The 27,900-nt window shown below is 42.1% G+C and overlaps 1 protein-coding gene across 1 annotated transcript in view; it reads left to right on the top strand.

Annotated features, from left to right (window-relative positions):
• The window catches only part of SPTLC3 (serine palmitoyltransferase long chain base subunit 3), an 84,062-nt gene extending 62,354 nt beyond the window's left edge, over positions 1-21,708 (top strand). Inside the window, exons 8-12 of the mRNA XM_074578192.1 lie at positions 2,197-2,416; positions 4,573-4,699; positions 17,490-17,625; positions 18,616-18,745; positions 21,236-21,708. Of these exons, the coding sequence (XP_074434293.1) occupies positions 2,197-2,416; positions 4,573-4,699; positions 17,490-17,625; positions 18,616-18,745; positions 21,236-21,349 (727 nt within the window). The 3' untranslated portion in view covers positions 21,350-21,708. The remainder of the gene's footprint in view (positions 1-2,196; positions 2,417-4,572; positions 4,700-17,489; positions 17,626-18,615; positions 18,746-21,235) is intronic.
• Positions 21,709-27,900: the final 6,192 nt, after the last annotated feature.

Here is a 27,900-nt window from a genome sequence, read left to right as displayed (position 1 = left end):
GAACAGTTTTCACTAAATCCTCTTAATGGTTAAATTTTGCAACAGCCGTGTACCAGCTCTGTTCTGGGATTCAGCAACAACTTTGCTTCCATTCCACAAGTATGCAGCAAAGCAGCCTCTGTATTTTTAACATGCCTTTTTTACGCTTGCCTTTTTGAAGATAAATGCCGTCTCTCCCATCTGAATCTCTGTGAGCCGCTAAGCCTAATGACGTCCGTGTGAACGTGGAAAAACTGTTCTTGCCCTTCTCTGCCAGGCTGGACCGCCCAACTATTGCTGGAAGGTGGAGGGTGGGATGTCTATTTGCTTGCCTTTGCAGAGCTGCTCCTTGGCACCATGCTTACTCTCTGACCATCCAGCCAGCCTGCAGACCGACCAGACGCAGCCAAAAGCTGCCATCCCCAGCACGCAGGGATGCCCAAGCACACCCAGGGGCTCGGTATCATTTTTAGCTGACTTTGACTCTGGGCTGTGTGAAGGCTGTGGGCTCTGCCCTTGTATTCATTAGGAAAATAGCTGCCGTGGTTCAAGTTGCTTCCCCCCCAGCTGCCAAGCGCCATTTGGGAGAAGTGAGAAAGCCCAGCCTTCAGGAGCTTGCAGTACAAACCCACCCTTCTTTGCAGCAAGAGACCATGGTGCTGGTATACAGCCCCACAGCTGCCTCTTCTATTGCTGGCCAAGACAGAAGGCAAGATTTGCCAGCAGGCACCTGACAGCCAAAAAAGTATGCCACCAGGAGCACGCAGCCAGGCTCTCCGAACCTCCCAGTACGAACAGCATAGGCAACCCTTGCTCTTGGTGCTCCCCTGCGCTGTTCTTTCTCTAAGAAGACTTGCCTATGGGTAGGTCTCCTTCAAAACTGGGGGCCAAGCCGTTTCCAAGCTTACCAAGGAGACCAAAGGATGAAGGGGAACAAAAACTGTCAGAAATTTCCCATCCTGAACATCCTGTGAAAGCCACTGGTCCAGCATCTAAAAATTGCCAAGAAGTTGTTTGCACTGTTCTTTTGTACATGCTATTTGGGAACAAACTCGATGTTTCTGCTTACCTAAAGCTCTGTAGCGTTTGCAATCGGATACACCTTAGCCGCAGGCCTTAGCCACGGAGCACTGGTTTTCCTGGCACACAGCGCGCTCACTTTGGTTTTCATAGGAAGTATTTAGCATTTAAAGACCTGCTCACCAGAGCTAGTGTAAGAGAACATGTTTAACTCATTATGAAATGAATACTGAGTGCAGCAGAGCGTATCCAAGCATAGCTGTAGTCATCTCACAAAGGTTTTCAGGACATAATAATCTTCACAGCAATACTATTGATACTTAATCCTTATGGGATTAGAGTGCATTTCTTATGAGTCTCTGTGGGCTTTCATTTTGCAGTACAGCTCCTCTGTGCCTTCTAACTTACTGACATGATTACCAACAATACAAAGGAATTATCGTCTCTTCTTATTTCTACGAATCTCAATACACTGTTAGTGCAAGTTCCAAATTTTTCCTGCATGTACGGAAGTAAAAAGAAAAAGAATGGAAGCTTTTTTCGCGTACTAGGTATCAGGTTACATTTCCTAAAAAGTACATATCGGGAGAAACAATTGGCAAAAGAGGATTTGAGCTCCCTTTTGCAATCCCTGACTCTGTCCACTCTGAAAACTGGGGCTGCTTTGAGTTCTGGCACCATCTGTGCATTTCAGGGGGCCCATCTCCTGCATACGTTAGACCCAACTGCTTTGCACCAGGGTAATTTGCTCTAGAGCTGCTACCCCCAAATATTGCCACAGTAGCTGACGATGAAGTAAGCAAGGATCAGACTGAATTACAGTGGCTCCCTATAATTCATTATGATACCTGTTTTGTAGTGAATCGTAATGTGCTGCTTCGGGTGAGTACCTCCCCCTTGCTTTATACCTTTCCTTGTCTTTTTTGGCATGTTGAAAACTTGCAAACGTTCAAAGACTTTTTGACTGGGTTTGGTTTTTTGAATCCTAAACCTGTTTGACCGTTTTATAGTCACCTGCAGATGTGAAAGGGTTGCAATTCTTCTTTGACCTGTAAATACAAATTGTGGTTCCAGAAGGTCTTTCATGGAGTAAGGCAATTAACGCCTATATTTTCTGGCACTATCTTTAAGAGAGAGTACAGGATTTTTTGTTCTTCCACGAGAGTGCATTTCACCCATGATTCTCTCCGTCTGCAGCATGGAAGGGTCCATCGTGCGCCTGCCAGAGATAGTCTCCTTGAAGAAGAAATACAAAGCCTACCTCTACTTGGACGAAGCTCACAGCATCGGTGCAGTGGGCGCAACGGGCCGAGGAGTTGTGGAATACTTCGGTATGAGTCCTGACGATGTTGACGTATTAATGGGAACATTCACAAAGAGCTTTGGCGCAGCTGGAGGATATATAGCTGGCAAAAAGGTAAAAAGAAAACAGAAATGTTTTAACATCAAGTAGGGGAAGTATCTTCTTATTATGTATGATATGTTTCATTATTTTTTTGTGTAGACTGCTTTGCAGGAGCACTGTGCTAAAGTTAGCAGATTTTTGCCTGGACCCCAAACGCATACCAAACAGTCAGGCTTTTTCTTATTTTTGTCCCGTGTTCGTATTATGTAATTTGCTTGGGTTGGGTATTTCTGTGCCACCCTGATGATTGCTGTTTGTCTTGGAAATGTTTAGACACGTTGTGGTTGGCTAAATATACTTCACTACGTTAATTTGCATGCAGATTGCTCATTACTTTGTTTCACATTTGTAAACAGTGTGTGGAGCAATATTGAGAGATTAAAGCCACGGTTTCATCCACTGATAATAAAATTCCTAAACAGTTGTGGATTGTCATAGTTGCGTTTTTTAGGAGGCTGGAGAAAGAGGGTTACCAAGGGCCTTTTGCAATAGTAAAATCCCTGTCCTCAATTGCTCTGTGTACGTTAACGAAACACCAGCTTGCCAACAGCAGATGTCAACAAAAAGTAGAGCTGAGCTTGCTTTAACTGGGAGTGTAGAAGAAGAGAAAAGCATAACCAGCACCGTTGTGAAATGTCTTTGGTTTTGTTGCTTGACAGAGATATCAAGTGGTTGCTGATTATTTACCCTTTTCATACCCTGCTGAGTGTATTTCTGAAGTCGTTTGCTGAATGAGTAGGGAGCCTGTTTAGACAGCCCATAGGGTTGTTGTCAGGATAACATTTATAAGGGTAGCACTTGAGTAGAATAAAAGGGCTGTGAGAAAATCTAAAGTGCATATTTCTTACTGGGTTTTTTTGGAGTTGCCCCCAAAGATCTTAAAACAGCCTATCGTAATACATCAAGAATCAATTTTTTTGTTTCCTTTGCTTCCTGAATTTGTATCTGAAGGTGTAACTCTTACCAAAGACAATGTGGCTAAAGTAGCTAGAAATTATAGGAAGCCTAAACATGTGAAAAGCAGTATAAAGTAATTCATCATCTAAACCTTAGAAGTTTTCTTAAATGACAGTGGGTCGCTTTTTTCAGGCCTCTGAGTACCACTAAGCTTTGCCTTAGTCCTCGAAGCCTTGGTGGCAGCTGCTCACCCGACATACTTAGGACACTTAAATTCATTTCTGCAGCCGAAAACTCACTGTGGCACTGTTTATTCTGCATCAGCTAGAGCACAGAAGCCTGCTCGGCTATTTGATCATTACAATTGCAATGTAGAAATGCATAATCTGTATAAGGTTAGGTAAATCTTTATGCTTAGCATTGGAGTTACCGCATAGACTCATACAGCTTTTTTGGCAATAATTTGTGTTACTCTCGTTGGGGTTTTTTTCTGGTGATGTGTTTTATCAAAGGCAGTTTTTAAGCAGGCCTCATCCCTTTCTCACTAATGCGAATTCAGCTTTTAGCGTGGTAACTGTTACTCTGGTGTTTTGCACTAGGAGGTATAAGCTGTCATAACAATGACGGCCTTAATCAAGCGCTCGATTCCTACAGCGTCCCTGGTCTCAGGAGAGTTACTGGTGTTTTAGACATGCCTACAGTACATTAATGCTTTTTCTGGGAGCGCAGATTGTGCTCTTAGTTATGCAAGGAAATGCTAAAGCAACTATACCAACTCTGACACGACTGCCCCTGCCACGCTGAAAATTTCAGTTGAAAGAAATTTTATATGCTAATAGCCAAAGATAGATCCCGGTGAGGTTGCTTTTCCTGGGTTAGGTCTTGTGGCAGAGGAACTGTACTGGTGTCTCGTAGGCTTTGCTTCATTCCCAGAGAGGAACCGAGCGGTATTTTAAGTGCAGCTGTTCGTTGGTCTTTAAATGATTTTGGCTTTAAATGATTTTATAATATAAAGTCTTAGCACAGAAGTAAACATTATTCCGTTCCAGACTTTTGTTTCCGATGTAATTGCCCCACTTGTATGGTAAAGTATTTGCACCTGCCTGATGTTTCTTCAGGCCATATATTAACAGTAGCAGCCAAGAAAGCAAACCAATAACTGGTGAAACGTCCTGTTCCTTTTGCATGTTCTTGCTCCTGCAGTAGTTAAGAGGCAGATCTGCTGTTTGGCCAGCTCAAAGCTCATTCATGCTTTGTTTTGCTTGTGTAAGGACCTTGTGGACTTTTTACGAACTCATTCTCACAGTGCTGTCTACGCCACATCTATGTGTCCACCCGTAGCAGAGCAAATCATCAGGGCAATGAAATGTGTCATGGGACTAGATGGGACAACACAAGGTAAGCCACCTTCTTTAGCTTCACTTATTTCAATTGCTACCAGAGCATCTGCTGCGTTCAGGCGCGCAAACAAATGTCACCCAGCAGCAAAGTAGTATGGTAATGCAATGCAAAGGAAATAATTCTTACTGTAAGATTAATACCAAAATCATCATACTTCTAAGTGCTATCAACTGTAATTCTTTTTCCACACTCATACACATGCAGCAGGGATGGAAGCATTCTGGAATTCTGCTCTCTAGTTGCCAGCCCACTCCCCTTTGTAGCAACAAAGAGAAGTACATGAATTGCCCTTTGAGTAGATTGTCTTACTTTGTAGGAGGGGTTGATAAGGACATGCCTCCGTTTATGGGCTGGATGCTGTCAGTTCAGCTTCATTTTAAGTGTGAGCCTTCAAAATGGCAAGCAACTCAAGCATGGGGCAGAATTTCAAAGCAGGCAACATATATTAAAGAATAGCATGAGAAGATTATTATCATAATTCCTGCCTCTCTCAGACATTAATTATGGTGTCCTGAAGCTAGTATTGAAGTACATTTTGTCCCAAAAGAATTGACTACTTGTTGTCCTTATGAAAAATTAGGTTTGTTTATATTCCTCTCCTGAAGTTGCAGGTGCAGCTGCTGTCCAACCCTCTGTGTAGCATGCTTTCTAGGCAGCAAGTGACAAAATAACTGTGTGACATATCTATCTGCTACTGTTTCAAAGTGATACTGATACCTATTTAGTGTTCTGGGACTTCAATACCAACTCAGAGAAAAGCTGGTGTTTTTTTGAATTTGTATGGTTTTTTGAATTTGTATAGTTTTTTGTAGGAATGCCTGAGAAGCATGTAATCATTGTGTAACTTGCAGTCGAAGATGCAGATTCTGCTGTGAATTGCAGTCTCTTTTACACTGGTCCAGCAGGACTGTGCTGTGTTATTTTCTCTTACCTGCACAGGACTGACAGAGTAATTCTGTATGAGCCCTCCCTGATGGATATGACCGGTGTAAGGTGGGAACGGAAAGGAAAAAGGTCATATGAGAGGAGGAAAGATACTGCTCTGCGCTATTCTGTTGCAGTGCCCTAGAGGCGGTTTCAAACCATGGTAGACACAAGGCTATTAAGACATTTATCGCAGCCCTTCAGTGAGGTCAGAATTTACAAGACCCCAGTGTACAAAAGGGAGGATGGAGAATCCAGTCCCAGTGCCAAGTTCTGCCGAGTGCAATAACAAAGTGCAGCGAAACTCCGGTGCAGTGTGTAGACAATGAGGAAATGATGCTTTTGTCATTTTGGCAGAGAAGTCAAGAGTGTAACGACTATTTCCAACTTGAAATTTGAAAGGTCAAGGGTGCGTATGCTGATGCTTATATCCTGTTCGATATAAAGACCAGCTCCGACATATTTCTTCTACCCTGGGGACTACTCGTGCAGCTATGGGAATGGTTGCCATCAGAGGGCGGTCTTACACTGAGCCTTCCCAAGAGTTACATCCTTGAGGCTCTCACAGATGCTGCGCGTAAAATATTCAACATGCAGAGCACTTCCAAACCTTCAAAGCCTCTTAAAAATGATCTTCAGCTAGCGTGATCCTGCCTGCAGTTCAGTGCAGGCTAATAGGGGAACTTGGTTCAAGACGGAGGCTTTTAAGATGTGCGTGTCTGGCTGTCGTAGGGCTAAGAGTTTGCAGCATCTTCTCTTCAGTGTTGTTTAATGACACAATGTTTGTATTTCTGCACAAAATAAATGCTTATTAAGTCTTCTGCAGATCCTTTATGAAATAAGTTAGCGTTCTGTCACTTTTTAAAAATTTGTCTTGTAATACGAAATGCAAATGAATAGAAAAACAAATTAATAAATCATATATCACAACTTGGAGTATTGCACAAAGGCTGGCAAACTGGCTATGATGTGTAAAAATGGTTCTTGTCCTTCTGAGCCAGACTCATTATTTTAGTCTATTGGTTTTTCTTTCATGTGGGCCTCCCTTCGTTAGGCTGTCTTGTGGACTACACAAAAAAAAAAAAAAAAAAGAACCAACCCACAACCCAAAACACAGGAAAAAATGTTATGCTGGACCACACTACAATGCTGCTTTGGCATCAGAGAGAGGAAGGTGGTGGCTTAGAAAGGAGGAGGGGGACTGAAGGGAGAAAGCACTGTCTCTTCTTAGATATTTTTATTTCCAAGGACAACAGTGGCCTTGGCTGAGTTCTTTTGGTCTGCTTTCATAGAAAATGGTGACTCCCGCATGAGCCGTGTAGTAGAGACACCTGGCAGAGAACTTTCAAGTGAAGCAGAGTTGCTGCAGGGTGGTATGGCCTCTTTGCTTTCTGGAAGCCTGTTGAATCAATAAAAACAGTTTATTTTGCAATTTATTTCAAATGGCATTTTCTTCCCACAGGATGATTTGGGGAATCCTTTATAAGGAGATCTCCACTGATGGCTGGTCCTCCAGAGGGCATTTCTGTAGGGGATGGAGGCTTGAAAAAATACTGAAATGTTTTGGAAAATAATGAAATTAAAGTTTGCTAAGAAGTTCCACGTTAACTAGAGGGTGCTTCTTGAAAAGAGTGTGAAATACTGGGATGACAAATGCCTTAGCCCAGCTCGTTCTTACATCTGAATTTCATGACTGACTCCTCAGTAGATTAATAGAAAACTAAGGGAAGGAAGACTGAGTTGGTCATTTAAATTGCTGCTCTGAAAACTCTTTGTTCTATATTTTTTAGTACTTCATACATTTGTCTTCTGTATTTTCCCAGATATCACGCTTTTACATTTCCTTTGATTTCTTGCTAGTTATTTTCTGCTTATTTGTTAAGCAGCTGATCCAGAAAAGAGTAGCATAGGTGGAATTATATAGTGGGTAATGCCAGAGACCAGAAATGCAGTGAATACCGCTTGTCTTTATCCTGCTGTGTATCGGAATGATGGATCCTCCCATATTTTCTCCCTTTATTTTCCACTAGTAAGAATATGGTTGTTTGGAAAAGGATGTGCATTTCCAGGACAGGATCAGTATACTGGATGCATGACTGTAAGATATGAATAAATGCGCTTGGACACAAGGGGTACAGCTTAATTAGGAGGAAGGAACAGGGTAGCACTTCAAAAATAATTCTATGAAACCTAAACTGTTTCGCTGGAAATTATCCACAACAGGTGTGTGTTTCAGGCTTCCGTTTTTTCATATCAACAAAGAAGGTTCAGTCCTTCCTCAGAAGAAGGCTAGATATACATACGGGGTTTTGATAATCTAGAAAAAAAAAAACTCAGGGGGGAAAAACAATTTTAAAAATTCCTTTTTTCCCTGAAGAGCTTCAGTTTCTCCAGGCTTTGGGATGAAGATTTGGATTGTGATAGACAAGCTTATAATTTTTGCCATGTCTATGAAATAGCATCCGAGTCTTGTGACGTGACAAGTCTCTAAAAAAAAAAAAAAATCTCTACTTGACATGAACAGCTGAGTGAAGGAGCATCTTCCAGCTCAGTTGGCGGGGGCCGAACAGAGCATCCCCCACCTGGAGCGTGGGCAGAGGAGTGGGGCCCAGAGCACCTGCGTCCACCCTGCACTGTCAGGCATTTAGGGAGGGGAGCTGGGAAGATTAAAGAGAGAAGAGACTTTGACAAGCAAAGGAGACACAACAGGGAATAGATAAAAAGTGGGTGATAAGGATGGAGACTAGGACCAAAATGAGATGCTGAGAAGACAGGCTGGAGATGCTGCTTCCCCCTGGTTTGGGGAAGGAGAGGAAGAGGAAAAAATGTGTCTGCAAGAAACTATAGCAAACACATCCCTCCAAACCAGTGCTGGTACCTCAGACACTCCTTGTTCTTCTCTGTCAGCAAACTGCTGTGGAAGTGTGCTAGCAAGATGCGTTTACCTTCCTTTACAGCAGGAGACTCCAGTTTGGATGGGGAAGTTCTCACTTTAAAAGCCTTGCACTGACATAGGCAAAAAGATACAGAGAAGACATGGTATCTCCAACAGCAAGCATCTATAAATACAAGGGTATGTCCCATATCAATATTTGTAATAGTTGTGAGACATCTGTGCCCTGATGATGTGACTGGGAGGATACTGCAGAGCCCACAGCCAGCTATTACAATTTCCTTGTTTTGTCATGTTTTCTGCTGTGACTTGGGACAATGAAGCACCAGAAATGATGAATTAGGAGAAGACAGTAGTTCCCTCAAAACTGATATGCATAGTTGTTCCTGCCTGAGAGAGGGGTGTAGACTGGGGTCACTATGACCAAGTCCTTTGTTTCTTGAGTGACTTGTATCAGAAGAGTGAGAATGACAACAAAAATTACAAATGTATTTCCATTTTCATGTAGAATCGTATTTTTAGTAGAGTACGAGTCCTGGTGCTTTTCAATGGTGCTTTTCAGAGAGTTTTACAGGACTCTCTGAAAATCAATGGCTTGTAGAACAAGACACATTTATTCTTGGTAACATAATGTCATAGATACTATCATAGTTCCTATAATAGAGTTGTTCAAAGCGTATGAACTTCTGGCAGCTGTATTTCCTTTAGTAATGTCATAAGGCAGCGAGTTCCACAGTTCAGTTCATATAGTCCCTAAAATAAACCCCATCATTTCATCCCTCTTAAGCCTTTGTGGCCTTTTCATCTCAAATGTGTCTCTCCTCATTTATTAGGAGATATGGGAAGCAGAAGTTCCCATGGCATTTACTCTTTATAATTCACAATACAGATATTCTTTATATGTTCTCCTCGTGGCTTCTCGTTACACCGCTGGAGATACCTCAGGAAACTCAGCAGCTGCCTTAGTGGTTTTATCCCCGTGATGAGGCTGTAGTTGACTCAGAGTGTTTGGACCCTGCACAAATTTTCAAGTACGCTTACTTGCATGCAACACGGCCCCTCCAGCTGTGACCTCGGACCTTTTTCCCCCCCCTATCTGCCTGAGAATACTCAAAGCACATTTTTACACTTAAATTGGATAGGTAAAAATAGAACCACTAGGCAGATAGAGTTGAGTGTGCTGGAAAATCCAAAGCAATTTTCTTGATGACTAATAATAGATTATAGTGGTGTAAAAAGCAAATTGCAGCATTTGCAAAGGCATCATTTTTCTGTTTAATGCATGGCAAACAATAATTCACTGACACCAATCGGCTTTTTTCATATGTTTTTATGGGGTGCTTAAAAATGTAAAACCCTATCCTCAGGAATCTACTGTCCTTGTTATGCTAAAAGATAATTCCTGAGGTTGTTTAGATAGAAAGTGTTTCTTTAAAATGTTGCTTCATTTTGCCATTTGTACTGATTGGTTTATCTTTTTGCAGCTACTAGTTTTCATTTTTCTTTTTAGCAGACTTTGAGTTCTTGCATTTGAGCTCGTTCAGATTGCGAGAAGCTGCAGAATGCTGCTTTCTGTTTTGGCTTGGCATTAAAAAGATCTCTTTTTAAAGGGTTCCTTTTTAAAACATTTCCGTCTGCCTTAGATTTTTGTCTAACTGGAGGACATGCTCAGTCTCCAATATTTTCCACTGCTATCTGTGCTCAGCAATCTTTTGAAAACGTTAGTTTTGCCTGTTAGGGTCCTTTGTACGTTCAAAAACCTGAGTTTCACATCCACTACAACCTGGCACAAACCAGCGCTGGTGCAAGGAAGGGAAGTCTCGCCCTTCTTTTTGCCTTTCCCCCCCTGCCTATCGCTTTATTCCTGCCCTTTTCCCTTACGCCAATGTTAGTGTTGGTGCAGCCGTGCAATGAACTGAATCACAGAATTGATCTAGCCGAAAAATAACCCACCCTCCCACAAATAGTTAGCCTACAGCCAAACTGGTTCCCTGAGCCAAGCTACCATGTGGCTACAGGAATCCCAGTGCCAGGACTTGAGCAGCTGGAGCCGAGAGGAACCATCCCTTTTGCAGCAAAATAAATCCGTGCCAGACTGAACTGATCGTGAAACTATGGCTGTAAGCTTTAATGCTGCAAGCTACGTAGGGACGGACCCTTGAACCTGCGTGAAATGTCTTACAGAATCAGTCGTACTGAAGTATGGGGTTTTACTCTTCCCTCTCAAATTCTCATTTTGCTGCTTCATTCTGAGATGACGATTGCTTCTCTCAGGTCCCCGTCAAGCAGAATGCTTGAACCCTGGCTCAATTTTAAGTAAGTTAATATTCCCAATAAGTATGTGCTTACATTTGAAGTGCCTAAGCAAATTTATTCCCTGTTTGCACAGCATTGGCTCCATGACTAGGACTCCCAGTTACTACGACGGTGAAGATGCTAATGATGATAATATGCTGTCACGATTATTATTTGTCTGAGCTGAACATCACAGATGTTCTCCCAGCAGTGGATGATGAAACCAAGATAAATTCTTCCATCTTTACTCAAAATGAGTGAGACAGGTTGTCCAATGGAGCCACCTGCCATGTGATCCACCTCCTAAAGGAAGCCAAATGTGTCCATGGAGGGTCAGTTGATGTGAAGAAAACAGGGGCTTTGGAGTAATAGTGTTCACATTGATTTCCAGGAGTTCTGAGGACTGACCAAATTCTACCTCATATGAAGTCACTTTTTCCATAATCAAAGCTAAACCGGCGCTGTGGTCCTCTATCAGACCTTACCCTTGGATAGGTGTCTCCTGTATTCACAAATACCTACTGACTGGAGGCAGAGGAGGGATGTGATCAGACTGGGATGTGACTCATAGCCTGTCCCCCAGCAAAGAAAGTTTCCCCAGGGACAGCAACACGCGGCTCCATGACACGGTCACCTTTTAAGGGTATCTTTGCTGCCGGCATAGAGCGTGAGGATCCCTCCTCCATTCCAGATGCTGCTTGCCGCTGCCCGAGGAATCCAGCGCTGTTATCAGCCTGCGGAGCACAAAGGAGAGAAGTGCCTTTTCTAGCGGTGTTTAGATCACCGGCATTTCAGAAACACCTAATGTGATACAGATGGAGCGTGTTGTGCGCTGGCTGCCTTGCAGCAGGGGGACTGACGTGCTTTGTGATTAATCACCTGTGCTGGGAGTAAATAAGGCTCAGCCAAGGCTAGCTGCTCTGTCCCTGCTTTTGTGGGGGACACTGAATGCTTACGTTATATATCCGAATATAGATAAGGCGCTGGGTAGGCATAGCTGACTCATTCAAGAAATAAGGTAAAAATGACAGAATTCGTACAATTTCTCTCCTTTCTGCTTCAGCTGAAATTGCCACTTTTTCTTCCCTTAATCTGCTCTGGAAAGTGTTTTGCAGCAGTTCACAATTAAAATTGGACCTACTAAATAAGTCCTTAAGGGCTTATTTAGCAGCTGAATTAAGCTGAAATTACTAGGTTTCTAGTTGGCATTAGATTGTAGAAGAAAATGTCTTCACTTCTCCCCAATTCATAGCAAAGTTATTTTTTAAAGATTTTTTTACCTAAGAACATATTTCCTTTAGGCACCCCAGTTTAATAGCATTCTATTTGTGATTTAATGCATATGGAGGTACATATGTGTTACTCTTAGAATGGAACCAGAGGAAAAAAAGAAAATCTGTCCATCTGCAACAGTTTAGTGGGGAAGAGCTATTGTTTTCCAATTTTTTTTTTCAGACTATGAAAGTTTGCTTTTTACTATCTAGTTGTTAGTAGAGGAGGGCAGGGAGTAGAGTTCTCCATCCAAGGAACACAGATTGAAGAGACATACTGACACCAGTATGGAAAAGTTTGATTGTGTCACTAATTCTCTAGAAAGACCCTCTGAAGCAACAGCTGGAGAAGATTAAAGCAGGTGGATTTGTGTCTTGAAGAGTCCACCGCATGCCAAAAAAAAGTGCGGCATGGGATTATCTTTCCTGGAACGAGTTCAGGAAAAAGAGTTCTCCTTCAATTAAAATACACCTGAGATCTTGATATGAAAGGCTACAGGTTGCTTATTCCTGTTTTCAATATACTGAAGCAGAATTTCCAAGGGTAGAAGCCTACAGGAAGAGTTCAAAGGTAGAATGTTTGTGCAGGAATTGAACGCAGCCAGCTTCTCTGCTTATTAAAATCCTGCAGGGGTGAAAAGCAGACATCTCTGGAAGAGGAAAACGAACTTTTGTTTCAGAGAGCTGATAGTTTTACTACCTCTTTCGCTGCCAGGATAAGGTCCTCAGCTGGCATAAATAGCAAAGCTGTGTTGCAGCGCGTGGAGCCGTGCCAGGTAACACCCGCCTGCGATCAGGCCCTCAGCTGTGGAGTCAGGATGCCTTCCTGCTGTCAGACTCCAGAGCAGCTCTGAAGCCGCAGCCCGACGTGTGACAAAGCATCTACTGAGTCTCTTACTCCAAGCGGCTCTCTTAAAAAGCTTGTTGCTTCAAAGAAATTATGAGCAAGCCACCATCTTTTATCATTTCTCTCTCTCTTGCCTTCCCTTTGTATTTTTCCTGGAACTAAACCGTATTAATTTTGAGCTATAAAGCCTTCTAAAAGCCTTCAGGAATTAATGAGCTAAAACTGGCCATACGCAATAATGTGTGTCAAATAAAAATATAATCAGCATTTTTTCCCAGAATTGCCAACACCTTACAACTTTGCAGTAAGCCAAATATTTGTAAAGCAGTGCAACAAATGTAAACTCTAAATTTGCCAGCAATAGGTGGATTGCAGATGCAGTAAATGTGTTTCTGCTGTGCCGTCCAGGTAATTAATTCTGTATTTCAGCAGAATCCCAGTACGTTGGCTGTGTATCACTCTACGTTCCAAGCAGCGTGAAGATAACTTGTGAAATTCAGGGATCCTTTATCGTTCAGTTTTCTCTCTCTCTGTCCCTTCTTAATTCAGCTAATAGAAAGGTGTAGGGCCCTTAAGAAGGTCATGCTTAACCTTAGCCAAAAGCTCTGGAGCATTAGTGGGCTTAGTTTTAATTAGCTAAGGGTCAGTTTTCCCTCTCCAGGCAGTTTTCTCCAAACATATGCTGGGTTGTGGTTCACACGTTTTATGGAATACAGCTATCTGGATATCTGCATCCTGTCCTATAAGCTATTTGCGTAGACTGTAAATCCTCAAGAATTTTGCAAACTAAGAATTCTTGAACAAATATATTTACTGTCTAAGGACCTGATGCTCTAATTATAGTGCCATACTGGTGAATTCTTACACTCAAATAGAAGCAGCTATATCTTTATAGATCAAGCGTCCAACTCTGCCGATTTTCACTCAATAAATACTAAAGGATGCAAGATCACAGCCTCAAGAATCAAAGAAAATAGTTTTTAAACGCGGTGTCCTTGGTTAAACATACCGCAGTGAATTTGGACTGAGATCTGGTTCTAAACTGAATTCATCACTCTTGCACTGATCTAATCTGCAGCGTGGGGCGGGCAAAAATGGGCCAATGAGACCAAAATAAACATTTTGCTCAGCTCAGCCTCCTTATCTGACGCTGGAGGGTCCCATAAAGGAACGAAAAAGAGCGTTGAAATACAGTTAGAAACTTTAGGGGCTTTTACTGCTCTTATCAGGACAGCACATAAGATGGCTGTGTATAGGATGTGTGCATGTGGTCTTTGACCACAAAAACTTAACACGAGAAAGGAAAGTGTTGACACTTGGTAAAGAAATAGGTTCCTCCCAGCCACCCACCCACAAATACAGTGTGTGTAGCAATCGTCTCCTAATGTGCTTTTTTTCCCTCCAGATATATGTGAGCGCTCTGATCTTTTATTTGGCTCTTTAATGCATCCCTGCAAATGAAATAACTATTCTGGGATGTTGCTAAAACATTAAAGCGTCTCTTTTGCACCAGCACTGGCTGGTTTGAAATGAGTTCCATAGGGAGTCTCAAAAGGGGATCCGTCCCATCACAAACTGGTTGAGGATATAGGTTTAGCAAGGGAAGACTGGAAAAGGAAGAGGTGTTTGACTTTTTGGGGGGTTGCCTGAACCTCCTCTTTCAGCTTTAACGTTTCCTTTGCTGGATTCCCCCTCTTGCTTTGGAGTCTAAATTTCCGGTACCTAAAATAAGTAGAGACAAACTGATCAGCTCTGGGCCATGTGCATATGGTTTGATAAATACCGAACTGCCTGGAATCTTGCACGGCTGACACTTAGTTTCCAGCTTTGTGGTAAACAGCTGAATAGAAAGGAGAAGGCAGCAAGTCATAAACTGCACTCGCCAAGAACATCTGCATTTATGAAAACTTTCCCTAATTGAAAATCTAGTAGTTTCAAATGCTGTAGACGGAGGGTTTGGAAACTCGCTCAGGGGCTGCTAAGGTAGCAAGAAGCAAGCAGCGGTTCTGAGCCCCCAGTTCAGGTTACTCCCCCACCCTCCTCCTTGTAATTTGGGCGTTCGGGAGGTGCTAATAACATTTTTACGAAGTCTATCAAGGGAAAACTTTCTCTCCTTAGACTTCAGACACATTATTCTGCGGTTCTTCTCTTAACTCCCTTTCCTTGCCATCTCCCCTGCCCCCATTTCTCCTCCTCCTCCTCCTCAATATTTCCTCCTGGTTCTTTGAGATCTACTACACCAAAAATATTTTTGGAAATACCACAGACTATTGTTTTTATTAGTGACTGGAAAGCTTTGTAGTAGGATGCTTTTGTGTTTCATTTGTTTTCCTTGCTCTGGCACAGCTGTTTTTGTTTTAGCGGCATTAGAGAGATGGTTAAACTATTTGTGGCCTTTTCTAACCCAGCAGAGCTCTTCCACTGAATGCTTTAAACTGAATGACTGAAACTGTAACTAACAGGTTGTCTGCGTGGGCAGTTTTGTGCATAAAGTTACAAATGCGCTGGTTTTATGAGATCTTTTAATTTGTTCAGCAAAACACTGATCACTGTGAAGCAAGTCCCAGTTTCCCTATAAATTTCCCAGCCAGAACATTGACAGAACCTTGACTTGGGAAGATACAGAACAGATGAAGCAGTAGATCTTGTTCAAACCTACGCGTGCTCAGAAGTTATTAATGGAAAAGAGGTTTATGAAGGTGCGGCGATCCCCATTTTAGCCAAGAGGGAATAGGAAGAAAAGCCATAGCAGGTGGTGGGGCAGAATGTGGTCTGAGGACAAATCTGCCAAAGATGGTATGTGGCAGCTACAAATGCCTAACTGGCCACTGTGGTGACAAGGAGGAAGGTGGGAAACGAGGAAACAGGCATCCAGTCAGAGAAGGATGACAGCAGAAAGTAGTAAATGGAGAACGAAGCAAACGAAAAGTAAAGTAAAATGAAAAAGTAAATGGAGAGCGAAAACGTAATACATCTGTGCAGAGGCACTTTAAAAGCAAGAGGAAAAAGAGGAAATGAGTTGTACTGAAGGCTTCAGTGTTCATGTCTGGTGACATAATGTAAGTGATATTGAAAGTATGGGCTGATGAACGGCAGGAAAATGAAAGTTAAGAGTGCAGCTGAGATGCATCCTGCTAAATCCCTGTCTTACCACATGTTCCCACCACCTCTGCTGGGCAGGCACAAGCAGCTGCATAGCAATGAGGTTTAGAGAATCGATCTGTTTGACATTGGCTTGGCAGTTTTCGTTCTGGCGAGGTCAGGCAGATGACGGGCCTGGCTTGATTCATCGTCTGGCTGTGTATGAAGCTAGGACTGGGACTGGGGAGGCGGTGGGAAAGGGCAACAGGTGGGTACCGGGTAGGTGGCATCATCCCTGTCAGCACCTTTACAGCATTGGAAGAGAGGTGCATATATCAGCTCGCCGATGAAATATAATGCAGGTGGAGTGGGGAAAGGACATCCTGTATCTCCTACCTGCAGTAACATTGAGCGTGGCTCTTCCCTTTTGTAGGCAATGGGTGGGGAAGCAACTGCACTTGTCAGAAACCACCTCCTTAGTGACACTGCAAAAGAAAAGGCTGAGATGACTTTTTCCAGCGCATTTTTTTCTCTGCTGCTTTTTGTCTTTTTTCTTCATTAAAAATAATTGTTTTCAACCCTCCTGTCAGTTTTGCTGGGGGACACATCAGTGGATTCGTGACTGAATGAGGCCAGGGACAATGCAGAGAACAAAACTTGTGTCTGAAAGTCTTGGATGACTAAAATCTGTTGTCAGATGATGGTCCCGAGGTAATAATAGCAAGATAAGAGGAGAGAGAAACTGAGCAGAACTCAGCAAGGGATTACTTATGTAGACGTGTAATAGTTATGCTGAAAATTGGTAAAAAACTTTAGAAGTTCAGACCTTGTGTAATAACAAAGTTTATCGCATGCTTTTCCTGTCTAAATTGTAAAAAAAGCATCGGTTTGAGCTGACCCAAAATGCAGTGTTTTCTGCTTCAAGATTTATTATAGTCACAGAATAAAAAAACCTCTGCAAACGTGTAAGCAAAGAACTAGCTGAGATACAAGAGGACCCCTGTGGGATATTGTTAATGAGAAAAGATAGGCGTATGCTGACACCTATATCAAAATGTGCAGACATTGGTTGTTTCCCTTTATAGTGAATTATGTTGAGAAAGAACGTAGTCTATTTACATGTCCTGTACCACAGAGACATATAACTACTTCTCTTGTCGGTGTGTATCGTTCAGTAGGCTTTATGCAGCGCGGTGCAGTGAAGGGAATTGTTCACCGGTCTATCCCCAGGAGACATACTGCTCCTGCTGGTGGGAGGGCACCTCACAAGCACAGGAACATCAGTCATCCGTCCTACAATGCCATAATAATCAACGGAGTTGCGTTTAGCTCGCTCCATGTTTTTCTTCGGAATCAAAGAGCAACATAAACATTTCAGCCAAACTTTTTTGAGCCGTTACCCGCAGCCCTGTTTCTTGCCTGTTACTAGACTCCGGTTATGGTCTTTGCACTGACTGTTTTCCCGACTCATTTCAGGGCTCCAGAGGGTGCGCCAGCTGGGGAAAAACACAAGATACTTCAGACGAAGACTGCATGAAATGGGCTTCATCATTTATGGCAATGATGATTCTCCTGTTGTCCCCTTACTCCTTTATATGCCTGGTAAGATAGGGTAAGTACTGGAGAAAAAACTGTTGGCAAAACATATGCTATTCAAGTTCATAGGTTATTCAGTATACGCTGTGAAATAGTTATGTGTGGTAGGTGCTTCACAAGAGAAACACGCGCTGTTGGGTGAATTCATCATTTAGGTATGTTCTATTTTAAATTTGGCCCTGAACTTAATTTTGAGCTGTTCCAGTATTCTGAATTTTTAAAATTTCACTTATATCCTTGTTTAACTTGCCCTGGAATAATACTGTTGATAGGATTTTGAATTTGGAATTTTTTTGGTTTTAATTTGTAATCATTAAAAGACATAAATTGCCTTTGAGGAATAAATTGCTTTGGATGGATGTTCCTTTTCCCCATCTGATCTTTGAATGGTCTTTGCACGTTTTACCATTCAGTACCTCTCAAGCAGCGCTTGTGCACTGACTTGGACGCGCAGACCAGAAGTCGGTAGTAACATAATGTAAGGGTGGAGCTGTAGGGAGTGTTTGCAAGTAGCTTAGGGTGGCTGTGCGCTCTAGGTCTAGGACGTACCACACAAAAGGTTCCTAAACTGGCAGAGTAATTGAGAGAGCGAAGAAACCATCGCATCGATTGTTTTATTCCTGTTGATGTGCAGGAACCCATCTCTCATACTTTCCAGTAGCCTAAATCCTTCTGCCTGGGGACTGTGAATGCCCACACATTTTGATTTGCGCTCAAAGCCTTTCATTGACAAAAATGAATCATGTCCATTATACAGTGATCTCTCTGCCATCACACTTCTAGGATTTGACACCCACTTGGCTTCATGAGCTGTCAAGCAGCAAAGAATCTCAGTCCTACTGGTAAAATTCTGGCTCTTCTGGAATTCAATGGGAATATTACCATCCACTTCAGTTGAAGACAGGATTTTACCCATTGTTTTATTATACTTGAATGTTTTCTCTCTGTGGTCAGTTTATTTGGAGATAATTTACTTCTGTTTTTTTTCTTCTTCTTCTCTCCTTAGGGCTTTTGCAAGACGCATGTTAGAAAAAAATATTGGGGTCGTTGTGGTTGGATTTCCAGCTACTCCTATCACAGAATCCAGGGCTCGGTTTTGTGTGTCAGCTGCACATACACGGGAGATGTTAGACACGGTAAGCACAGCAGATGTCCTGCTGAAATTAACTTCAGATGCAAAGGAGGGTGGGAGAAGCTGCGTGTCTGTTACTTTGAATCTCAATAATTCATTTTTACTTTTGTTTTTCTGGCCTCGTCACTTGATCTTTAAAGGCAGTTTAGCCTTATATATTTTATTTTAAAAAATAAATTATGGGACAGTTAACTTGTTATGTTCTTCTGTTTCTAATAGTGACCAAATCTGTCGTCACTAATAAAGACCTACGTGAAGAGCACAGCTAGACAAAAATTAAATGCTAGATCAAAACTATCAGAGTAGGAAACCTGAAACGATATGGAAATAATTGAAAATCAAGTTTTCCATATTCTTGTTTTCATTACGTATTTCCACGTGTTTCTTGAGTCGCAGAAGTATATGGGACAGCCTTGGGGGTACACGTGGAAATTGCAAACAGTATTTGGAACTGTTTGAACGTAACGAAGTTTAATTGGTGCTGTCTGGCCTGTCTCAGTTCTGTATCTTTCTCTGATATCAGAAATACTGCAAAGAGTATGTTCAGACTTCTGTCGTAAACCTCTGCTCCAACGCAGTCAGAAATGTGTTTAAAATAAACTCTTTGAAATTTTCCATCTCCCTTTCCTGCCAAAGGTGTTTTTGGCCTGGCTTGATATATGTTCTTTCATTCTCAGAATAAGCTGACTTAAAGGAGGCTTAAAAGTAAATTTCAGGCTTTCTTTTTCCTCTCTTTGCACAAGTATGGTGGTCAAAGCGAAAAATGGAGGGCATTTGAGTTTGAGACGCCACTCCTTCACACACCCGTGGCTGCAGAGAGCCCCTGCTCTCTATTTCATCCTGAGATTCATGTGGAGCTTGAGGCTGGAGCCCTGCGTGGCTGACCAGCTCCCACGACAGCGTAGACCCCTCTCAAACAACATCGAAAAATCTGCCTTGCACGTGTGCGGTGTAAAATTCCTGCTGCTTTTAAAGGTGCAGTAGTTATTAACAAGGTATAATACCGTAAAGATGATATTGCATAGAACAGGGTATAGCTACACACTTGTGCTGGTCATTGTCAGCTTTTGCTGTTTGACTCTGTAGATTTGGGCCAATGCAACTAGTAACTGGTGGTGAAGTTGATCTGAAAATTAATCATAGAGTCTTCGTGGTTGGAAAGGACCTTTGAGATCATCGAGTCCAACCATACACACACGCAAAAAAACCAAACCCTTACAATCTCTGCCACTAGAGCATGCCCTGGAGTGCCAAATCTAGACGTTTCTTAAATAATCTCTTGAAGTTGCTGCTTTGATTTTCTTCCTCTCCCTTCACCCCCAAATGTCAAGCCCATTACATTTTTGGGCCATCGTTGCATCTGCACTTTCTGCTACCTGCACATTGGTGCTTCCTGGTACCAGTGAAGGTCTGAAACACTCCCCAGCCATCATTCTGGAACATGCTGTATGTTTGCCTTTGAAAGTAGGATCATTGCTGTAGTATTTGCGGCATTCCTTAAATGTCCTTACAGTATGAGGGAGCGGAAATGGCCTGAGTTTAATTACTTGCAGATGGGAAGTTTTTAGGACAAACACTTTGTGAATACTCCTAAAAACAGAGGAACAACAGGTACCAAGCACAATGAAAACTCTTCCCTTTGGCAAAATTTGTTGCCTGGAACTAAAAAGAGGAAAGATCCATGGAAGGGCAAGCTCCCAAGAATAACTTCCTTAATGACCTTGAAGCTATCTCTCTGCATAAACCATTACTAAATTACTGCTTTCTGTTCTTGAGCTCATTTTAGTGGCTTAACAGAACCAGGCTCAAAATCAAAATTGCTGCTTTCTTCTTTGATGCCAAAAGGTTGGCTGCTTTTGAATGTGGATCAGATGCTGCAAAACGCTGAGCTGCTTCTCTACGGTATAGAGTTCCCTGGCTACTTTCTGAATCTACTGAGAGCTGGGAACACAGCTCAGCAAATTGCATTATGATATTTATGCATTATTAATTATGCCTGTTATTTATATTAATACAAGACAATAATGGAATGCACTAAAAATCTTCAACTATTCAGACTATTTACAATGACTCTGGTCCACAGAGTGGGCTGAGTCCCATCTCAAAAAATGCAGTGGCAACTCCAACCTTTGGGATCCATAGGGAAATGTTGAAGTATTGTCTTACACATCCCTTTTGCGCAAGCAAAGATAACTTTTTATATATATTATTATCTCCTTGTGCTTTCAGAAAAAGGTCATTTTTTTAATCTGTGATCAATTCATGTACTTACTAATAAGCCATAACCTACTGAAGGAGTAAATTCCATTCTCGTAGATGTATCTACGACTACATCGATGTTCACTACAGGAGAGTGAAAGCAAAATTTGCCCGTTTGCCCTTTAAACTTTCTATAATTGATGCTTGTATGATCTTCTTGTTCTGCTGTAAAGTAGAGGTTACTAGAACTTCATTTCTTTTCCAAGAGAATTGACACAGTATAATGGTCTTACAGGTTTTGAATGCTCTGGATGAATTGGGTGATTTCCTACATCTGAAATATTCCCGGTATTCCAAGTCATCTCATCCCGAACTGTATGAAGAAACTAGGCTTGAACTTGAAGATTAAGTTTTCCACACATGAAGAGAACATTATAATGCTATGAAAGGGGGGAAAACCCGAAAACTAAAGAATAAGAACACATTTCTTCCCTTCTAAGGACAATTTTTGTTTCTCAGTTAATTGAAAGGAGGGGAAGCTCGGGTGTTGCATTTTATTGTATCAAATTTCTGTATTCAAGAGACTGAAATATTGATACAGATTTGCCTCCCCAGGAGATCTGTCCTTCTTACGGTATTTTTGATGCAGAATGAATGCATCCATTGCTCGAGTTGCTAATGTACAGCTTTTGTTATGGCCCCTTTTTATGAAGAGGCTTCAGATAGTCTTAATTGTGACTGAAATAATAAAGTTTAAAAACTGAATGTATTCCAGCGTAGTATGGTAACATAACTGAGCTTCATCAGTAAGATTGACTTTTATCTGCTAAAGAGCATAAATCAGGACATTGGTATGGACTGCTACAGAGGAATGAACAGAAAGTAACCTCTTTAACTAAGTTGCCCTCTCGTGCATTTCTCCAAGGGCAGAAAATGTTAGAAGGCGGCTAACGCTGAGAACAAGAAAAGTAGCTTGATCAGATCATATATTTCTGACAGCAGATTATGGGAAAGGGAAAATGCCTCCTCCCCTCCACAGATCCTTTCTCAGGCACTTAAATACACTATAGGCTTCATAATGTAGAAAAGTTTGGGCTTAGCCATAAACAGAAATGCTTTTCTGCTAACGCGTTTGACCTACAGCCTTTCACATCTTATCACAACGTAGGTTCTTCAGCAGGCTTGCTCCCTTTTCATGTAGCAGTAGTAAATAATTTTAATAACCATTTAACTTTCCCGTAAAAACCTTGATCAAAACAGTCAGATACTTGCAGTTCACAAACTGTGGATGACATTTATGGGCCCGTTCCTAAGTTTCTTGAACTACTTATGGGCTTAATAAATTCACTCACAAGTACATAATGCCGGAGCTGTTAGTTATACAGAATGTGAAGTTCAAGATACCATAAGCAGTTCTGCCACCTGTTAAATTGAAAACTCCTCCATTCCTAAATGGGCTAAAGTCAGCCACTTAATAATGATTCTTGAAATGTTCTTGTCTGGTTTGTGCCCGTCAGGGGTTGCTTTACTTGCCCAGTTGCAGACTCTTTTGAGTGGTTTGTTTTTCAAATAATTGGTTATGTCATCTGAGGGGGAAGACATCCTTGTCCCCTTTTCCACTGCCCGAGTGACAAATGCTCAAAGATGCTTGAAGGAGTTGTTACAGCCGGCAGTTGCCCTGCGATGCCCGCAGCAGTGTTATTGTCAGGCTTATGTGGGCTGAGTTGTTTGAAGGAGATTGGAGGCTTTTTCCCTTTTTTGCAGCGCGGAAAAGCGGTTCTGCAGCTTTAAGAATGAACTCCAAACCATTCCACGCTATCAAATGTCATTGTAAACACATCAGATGAGAGATGTTTAGCTTTCTGTTGCACAGATGTACCACACTTTCATGTTCTCTTGAAAGCTGTGGTGTAAGCTTAACCCACAGCTGCAATATTAGATTTAAGAACAGAACAATTAAATTGCGGAGTACCAATTACACTATATTACTCCCTGCTTGTTAAAGCAGCTTTCAGGATATAACAAGGCTGATTGGTTATGAGGGCCCATTTTTTGTTGGATTTTGGTTGTTGTTGTTGTGCAAGTTAATAAAAATCCAGTGGTGCTATAACTTTAAGAATTGATTACAACACATTCCATAATATCAAATGTCGGCTTTAGGAAACATATATCAAGGGCTGGGGGAGGACCAAATGGTGTCATATGATTCTTCACTTTGGTAGACGGACTTGAAAAACACTGCAGAGGTTCGAGGGAGCTATGTTTGTGGATAAGAGCAAACCCACTGTATAAACATTAAAAATACTAAAGCACAGGACAGAGAAATTAGGAGACGTGAACCTTGTCTTTGACTAAGCTGGCAATTTGTGATGTACAGGTTTGTTACGTGCAGGGTGAGTGCACTTACTGCAGAGGAGATGGGTGGAGAAATTTCTGCAACCTGTTCCTCGAGGAAAAGCACTGAATTTGATATATTGCGTTTTGATCTCCATTGCCGAACATCTGCGGCCAGATCCTCAGTTGACTTCTGACCTTCCATCTTGGGGTATACGGCCGTAGTTTATATTTCAGCAAACATTATTACACGTGCTGTTGCAAGCAACACGCTATTTCCTTCAAAGAGAGGCCTGAGATTGATTAAGCTACAGAATGATCACTTTTTGTCCCCCTATAGGGGAATGTTTTCTGCCTGAAGCCGAATTCCTCCTGCCCTCAGAACATTACTCTCTCTCATATTAAGGAGACAGGACAGCTATTTTTCAGAGACTGTCAGTTGATTTATTATATGCTCTTTTCTGATTTCTTCCATCCCTTACGCATTAGAGAAAGTACAGGCCGACTATCCCTGGGCTTGGGGAACATTTCAGGAGAAATCCCCGCTCCACTGGTGCAATAATAAAACTCCCAGGAACTTCAGACTTTTAGATTTTTCCCCATGAGGCTTAGTTATGGGCTGGCACTGGCTTTTCCTTCAGCACAATTTCAGTGGAGTTTTTTCCAGATTTACATCAATTTTAATCAATTTAGAGTTGATCAGCACTTGGCAACTCTTAGCTAGCTTAAGGAAAAAAGGATCACATATTTCCTAGAACGTATTCCGTCTTCGGGCATGCGTGTTCTCAGGAGATACAGTTCTCTGCAATTGTTTTAGAAGGTTCTGAAGAAGAACTGCCTTCAATAAATAAAACCTGTTCAAGTTGTCGTATTTTAATCCAATGGAAATGTAAGTATGAATACACTAACTTTTTGGTGTCAAGCTGCAGTTCTAGCCTCTTGTTATCTTGCATAAAATCTTGATTGACCCTCATGCTATGGGAAGACTCAAGAGCTGTCTGTTTGACAGAGTATCTGAATTGTTTGCCCTTTCCTGTACCTTTATCCCACCTCATCTTTTAGAAAGCCTTAATTTCCTGAGTTTATCTAACTTGTCAAGGTGGTTCCTCCACCCACTTCTCCTGCCTCTTTATATTGTTCTCTCTGTTCCGCTTGTTTCTGTCCTCTGGGTCTAGGGGAAAGCTCACTGGCAGCTGCAGAGGACTTGACGTGTAAGAGTTGGCTTTTTAGGCATTGCCTCACTGTCTGCTTTTCCTGGTATCCTCATCAGCTCCTGCAGACTTTAATCTTTCCTTTTCAAACAAAAGTTTCCTGCTGATGGTGCTAGGTTTCTAAGCTGAACCGAATCTGAACTGCCCGAGCTGTTGAACCAAGAATGGGCTTGATCTATCACTCGTGCAAGTGTAGATCAGGTTAAATCTTGCTTTGAAGTCAATACTGTTGGTTTAAAACTAGTGCAACTATGAGAGCAACCTGTCAGCGTGAGGTGAGCTGCCTGCATTTATTTCAGAGGGGTTTGAACGCTGATGTCTCTGGACTATTCCACAGCCGCTGCTCTTCACAGGGGACCAAGGTATGGGAGTGGATTTGTTTAAGGTAGGATTTCAATTGTCTTCTTTTTCTTTTTTTTTTTTCCCAAAAGGTGTTTGGTTGAAAGCGCATCACATATTTTCCTGTTCTGCTGAGACAGGGAACAAAATAGTCATGTCAGACAAGCGATCTACACCAAAGGTGTTTATGTACTTTCTGGCCTTCTTAGAAATCAAAGAGAGATTCTCTAATACATGGTCTGCTTTTTATTTACGCGTAAAGTTTAGTAGTTTTTCAAATTAAAACACAGAGCAAGACCAAATTTTAAAGGAACCACATCACCAGCGGAGAAACGGCAGATGTCATTCCAATATTGAGCCTCCAGATGCCTTCAAAAAAAGTATCTAGCGTTTCCCTCATTTACTCACACATCCGTTTCCCTCATTTACTCACACATCCAGTGTTCTTTGCGCTTACTGCAGACGAGACAAAAAATAATGAGAATCTCACTCTGTCCATTAGTGAGACAGACCTTTAGACATGTCAGGGTGGTCCCAAAACCACCACCCAACTGACCACACAATAGTTCAGCACCATTGGAACAGGAGTCTGGCATCTTTAATATCAAAATAGTGACTGTGAAGGAGGCAAAGAGAGATACTGTGCCCTGTGTGTTACTCCTGTTTGTTTATGAAGAGAAAGCAGGGTAGATCGGGTGTCATAGCAGATGTCCCTGATACTTTATGTTTCACAGATCCTTTTTGGAGAGTGACTTCTGCCAGATGCTGTGCCAAGGCCAACAAGTGTTGTTATCAATATATCTGAGTTCGACAGCTTGTGCTGCAGGGCTAACCAGGTCTGGCCGGTAATGCTTGAGCCACCGTCTATAGAGAACAGTGCTACTGCTGAAAATCGTTCAGAGATTGTTCTAGTGACAACTGTACACAGCGTCACTGATGATTGCGATGCCCTCACTGGGCATCGTTGCTGGGCTGCCACTACTGGGAGTGGCTGTGGTACGGGGACGACTGCCTGTGCTGCTCTGCCAGGTGTAACTGATGTGCCTCCAGGATAGCCATGACAGTCTGTCCTCTTCTTTGCAGACACAGAAGGACATGGCATGTAGGTCACTCCAGCAGGTGAGTTTCTTACTGGCAAATCAGCTCAAGCAGAAGATGTAGCCATGAAAGTAGGACACTGTAGGAAGTCTAGAAAATTGATTCTCACAAGTCAAGTACTTGCAGTAAGAGACAGAGAAATTTTGCTGTGTGTGGCGTGGAGCAACGGTGCCAGATGTGATGGGTGCAACTTGCTTTTCTGTCACCTCCATTGAAATTGTCTCAAAGAATTTGTTATGAACATGACCTGACTCTGGTTTCCTGTGAAGGTATAGGGCCAAGGCATATGTATCCTCCAGTTCCTGGAGCACAGAACTGATGTCTCATGCCATGAGATAAGAAGTACCATCATGTTTGTTGCCCTTATCTTCGGTAGCTCCATTTCCACTCCCAGCACAACCAGTTCAGAGCACAGCATAAAGTGGACAGCTAAGCTTTTTTGGGCCAAATATGACGCCATGTGGTCCGTAGCACTGCCATGGGTAAAAGTTTCTTGGCACAGGCTGGCTTTTGCTGTGCTGCAGATAGCCTCTTGTCTGAAGCGGGTTCCTCATCTGTTGACCTCTCCAGCAGCTGTTCTGGAATAGCACAGAAGTGATGAAATCAGTGGGGACATTTCAAAAGCATAGCTTGCCCCCTGTGTTTCCTGGAGCTTGCTCTGACACAAGTATCCTCTGTGTGTCCTACTCTCCCCTTGTTGTTACCACACAAACCTCGTGATGACTTGGCTCTCTGCGCTGGACAGAAACTGTTTTGCGTGTTGCTGGGGATCCTACTTTCATGTGGGAGCTGCTTTTCAAAAAACGCTAACGCCAAGGATGCAGCTACTCTCAGCCAGAGTGGTCAGAAGAGGCATGATATTTGTCATAGTTCCTGGACCATCTATTACACTTTCGGCATTTCCCAGTGTGCAGAACATCCTGATACAAACACTCTGACTCCCTCTGCACACACCAATACCCATATTTTAAAAATCGTTCAGCAAACCGCTCTAACCTGTGGACCAGAGGTCTAAACTGGATGCAAGAGACCCAGTTCTGATCTGTCTCTGCTCTGCGAAATAATTGCAAATGAGACACATTAGCGTTCCTTGCCTCGTTTTTATTCCTCTGTAAAACTGTGATAGTGATCCTGATTTATTTGTGAAACGCTAAGTTGAACTGATGAGAAGAGCTACAAAAGAGCTAAGTGTTGTTATTATCTGAGTGATCTTTCAATTTCTACATCTCGGAGCTGCTCCGTTAATCCTGTACAAGCCACGAATACGCTGTTTACCAGACCTAGTGTACGAGACAGTACAATGATGAAGACTAATTATAAATCATAGAAAAAAAAATGTGGAAAACAGATTCTTTTAACATTTCCATTCTGTGCAGGCTTTGTCAGTGTCTTACTACAATGATTGCCAGTTGGATTAGGAAGCTTTTTAAAATGTGAATTTATCTTTTCAAAGATTTGTAGCCAAGCCTTTTCAGTTTGTTAAAATGTAATTAGTGTCTGCTTGTTAATATGATGTTCATTGATTTTTAAAGTACACAGACTTCAAAGCTAAAAATAAATAAATAAAAAGAGAGATAATTCAAACCAGAGTGGAGCAGCTCGGACAGTTTTACTCTTTTGCCAGGATCCCAAAGCAGTTGTGTTCAAACAATGCCACAGTTTGAGTGGAAATGTGAAGATTAAATCCAAACCCTGCGTGTCAGCTTTTTTGCAAATGACTATCCAGGATTTCAATAAAATGTCCAACCACAACAGATCGTGTTGCAGGGATTTTTATTGCTTAACAGCTTGTGATAGTCTCCTGTTTCTCTAGCATGTGTTATAAACCACTGCACCTAACACCTACTAAGCATCAGTGGAATTTTGGTACCTAACTCTGTTAGGCTCTTTTGAAGAATAATTTGAGGCGGACAAAAGAGGAAAGGGTTCACAAAGATGACGGATGGTTGCAGAAGCTCCCAGTTGCACATCAGTGTGG

This window comes from Larus michahellis, chromosome 3 (genome assembly GCF_964199755.1).
Source record: "Larus michahellis chromosome 3, bLarMic1.1, whole genome shotgun sequence".
Lineage (NCBI taxonomy): Eukaryota > Metazoa > Chordata > Aves > Charadriiformes > Laridae > Larus > Larus michahellis.
This window is presented reverse-complemented; position numbering and strand designations above follow the sequence as displayed.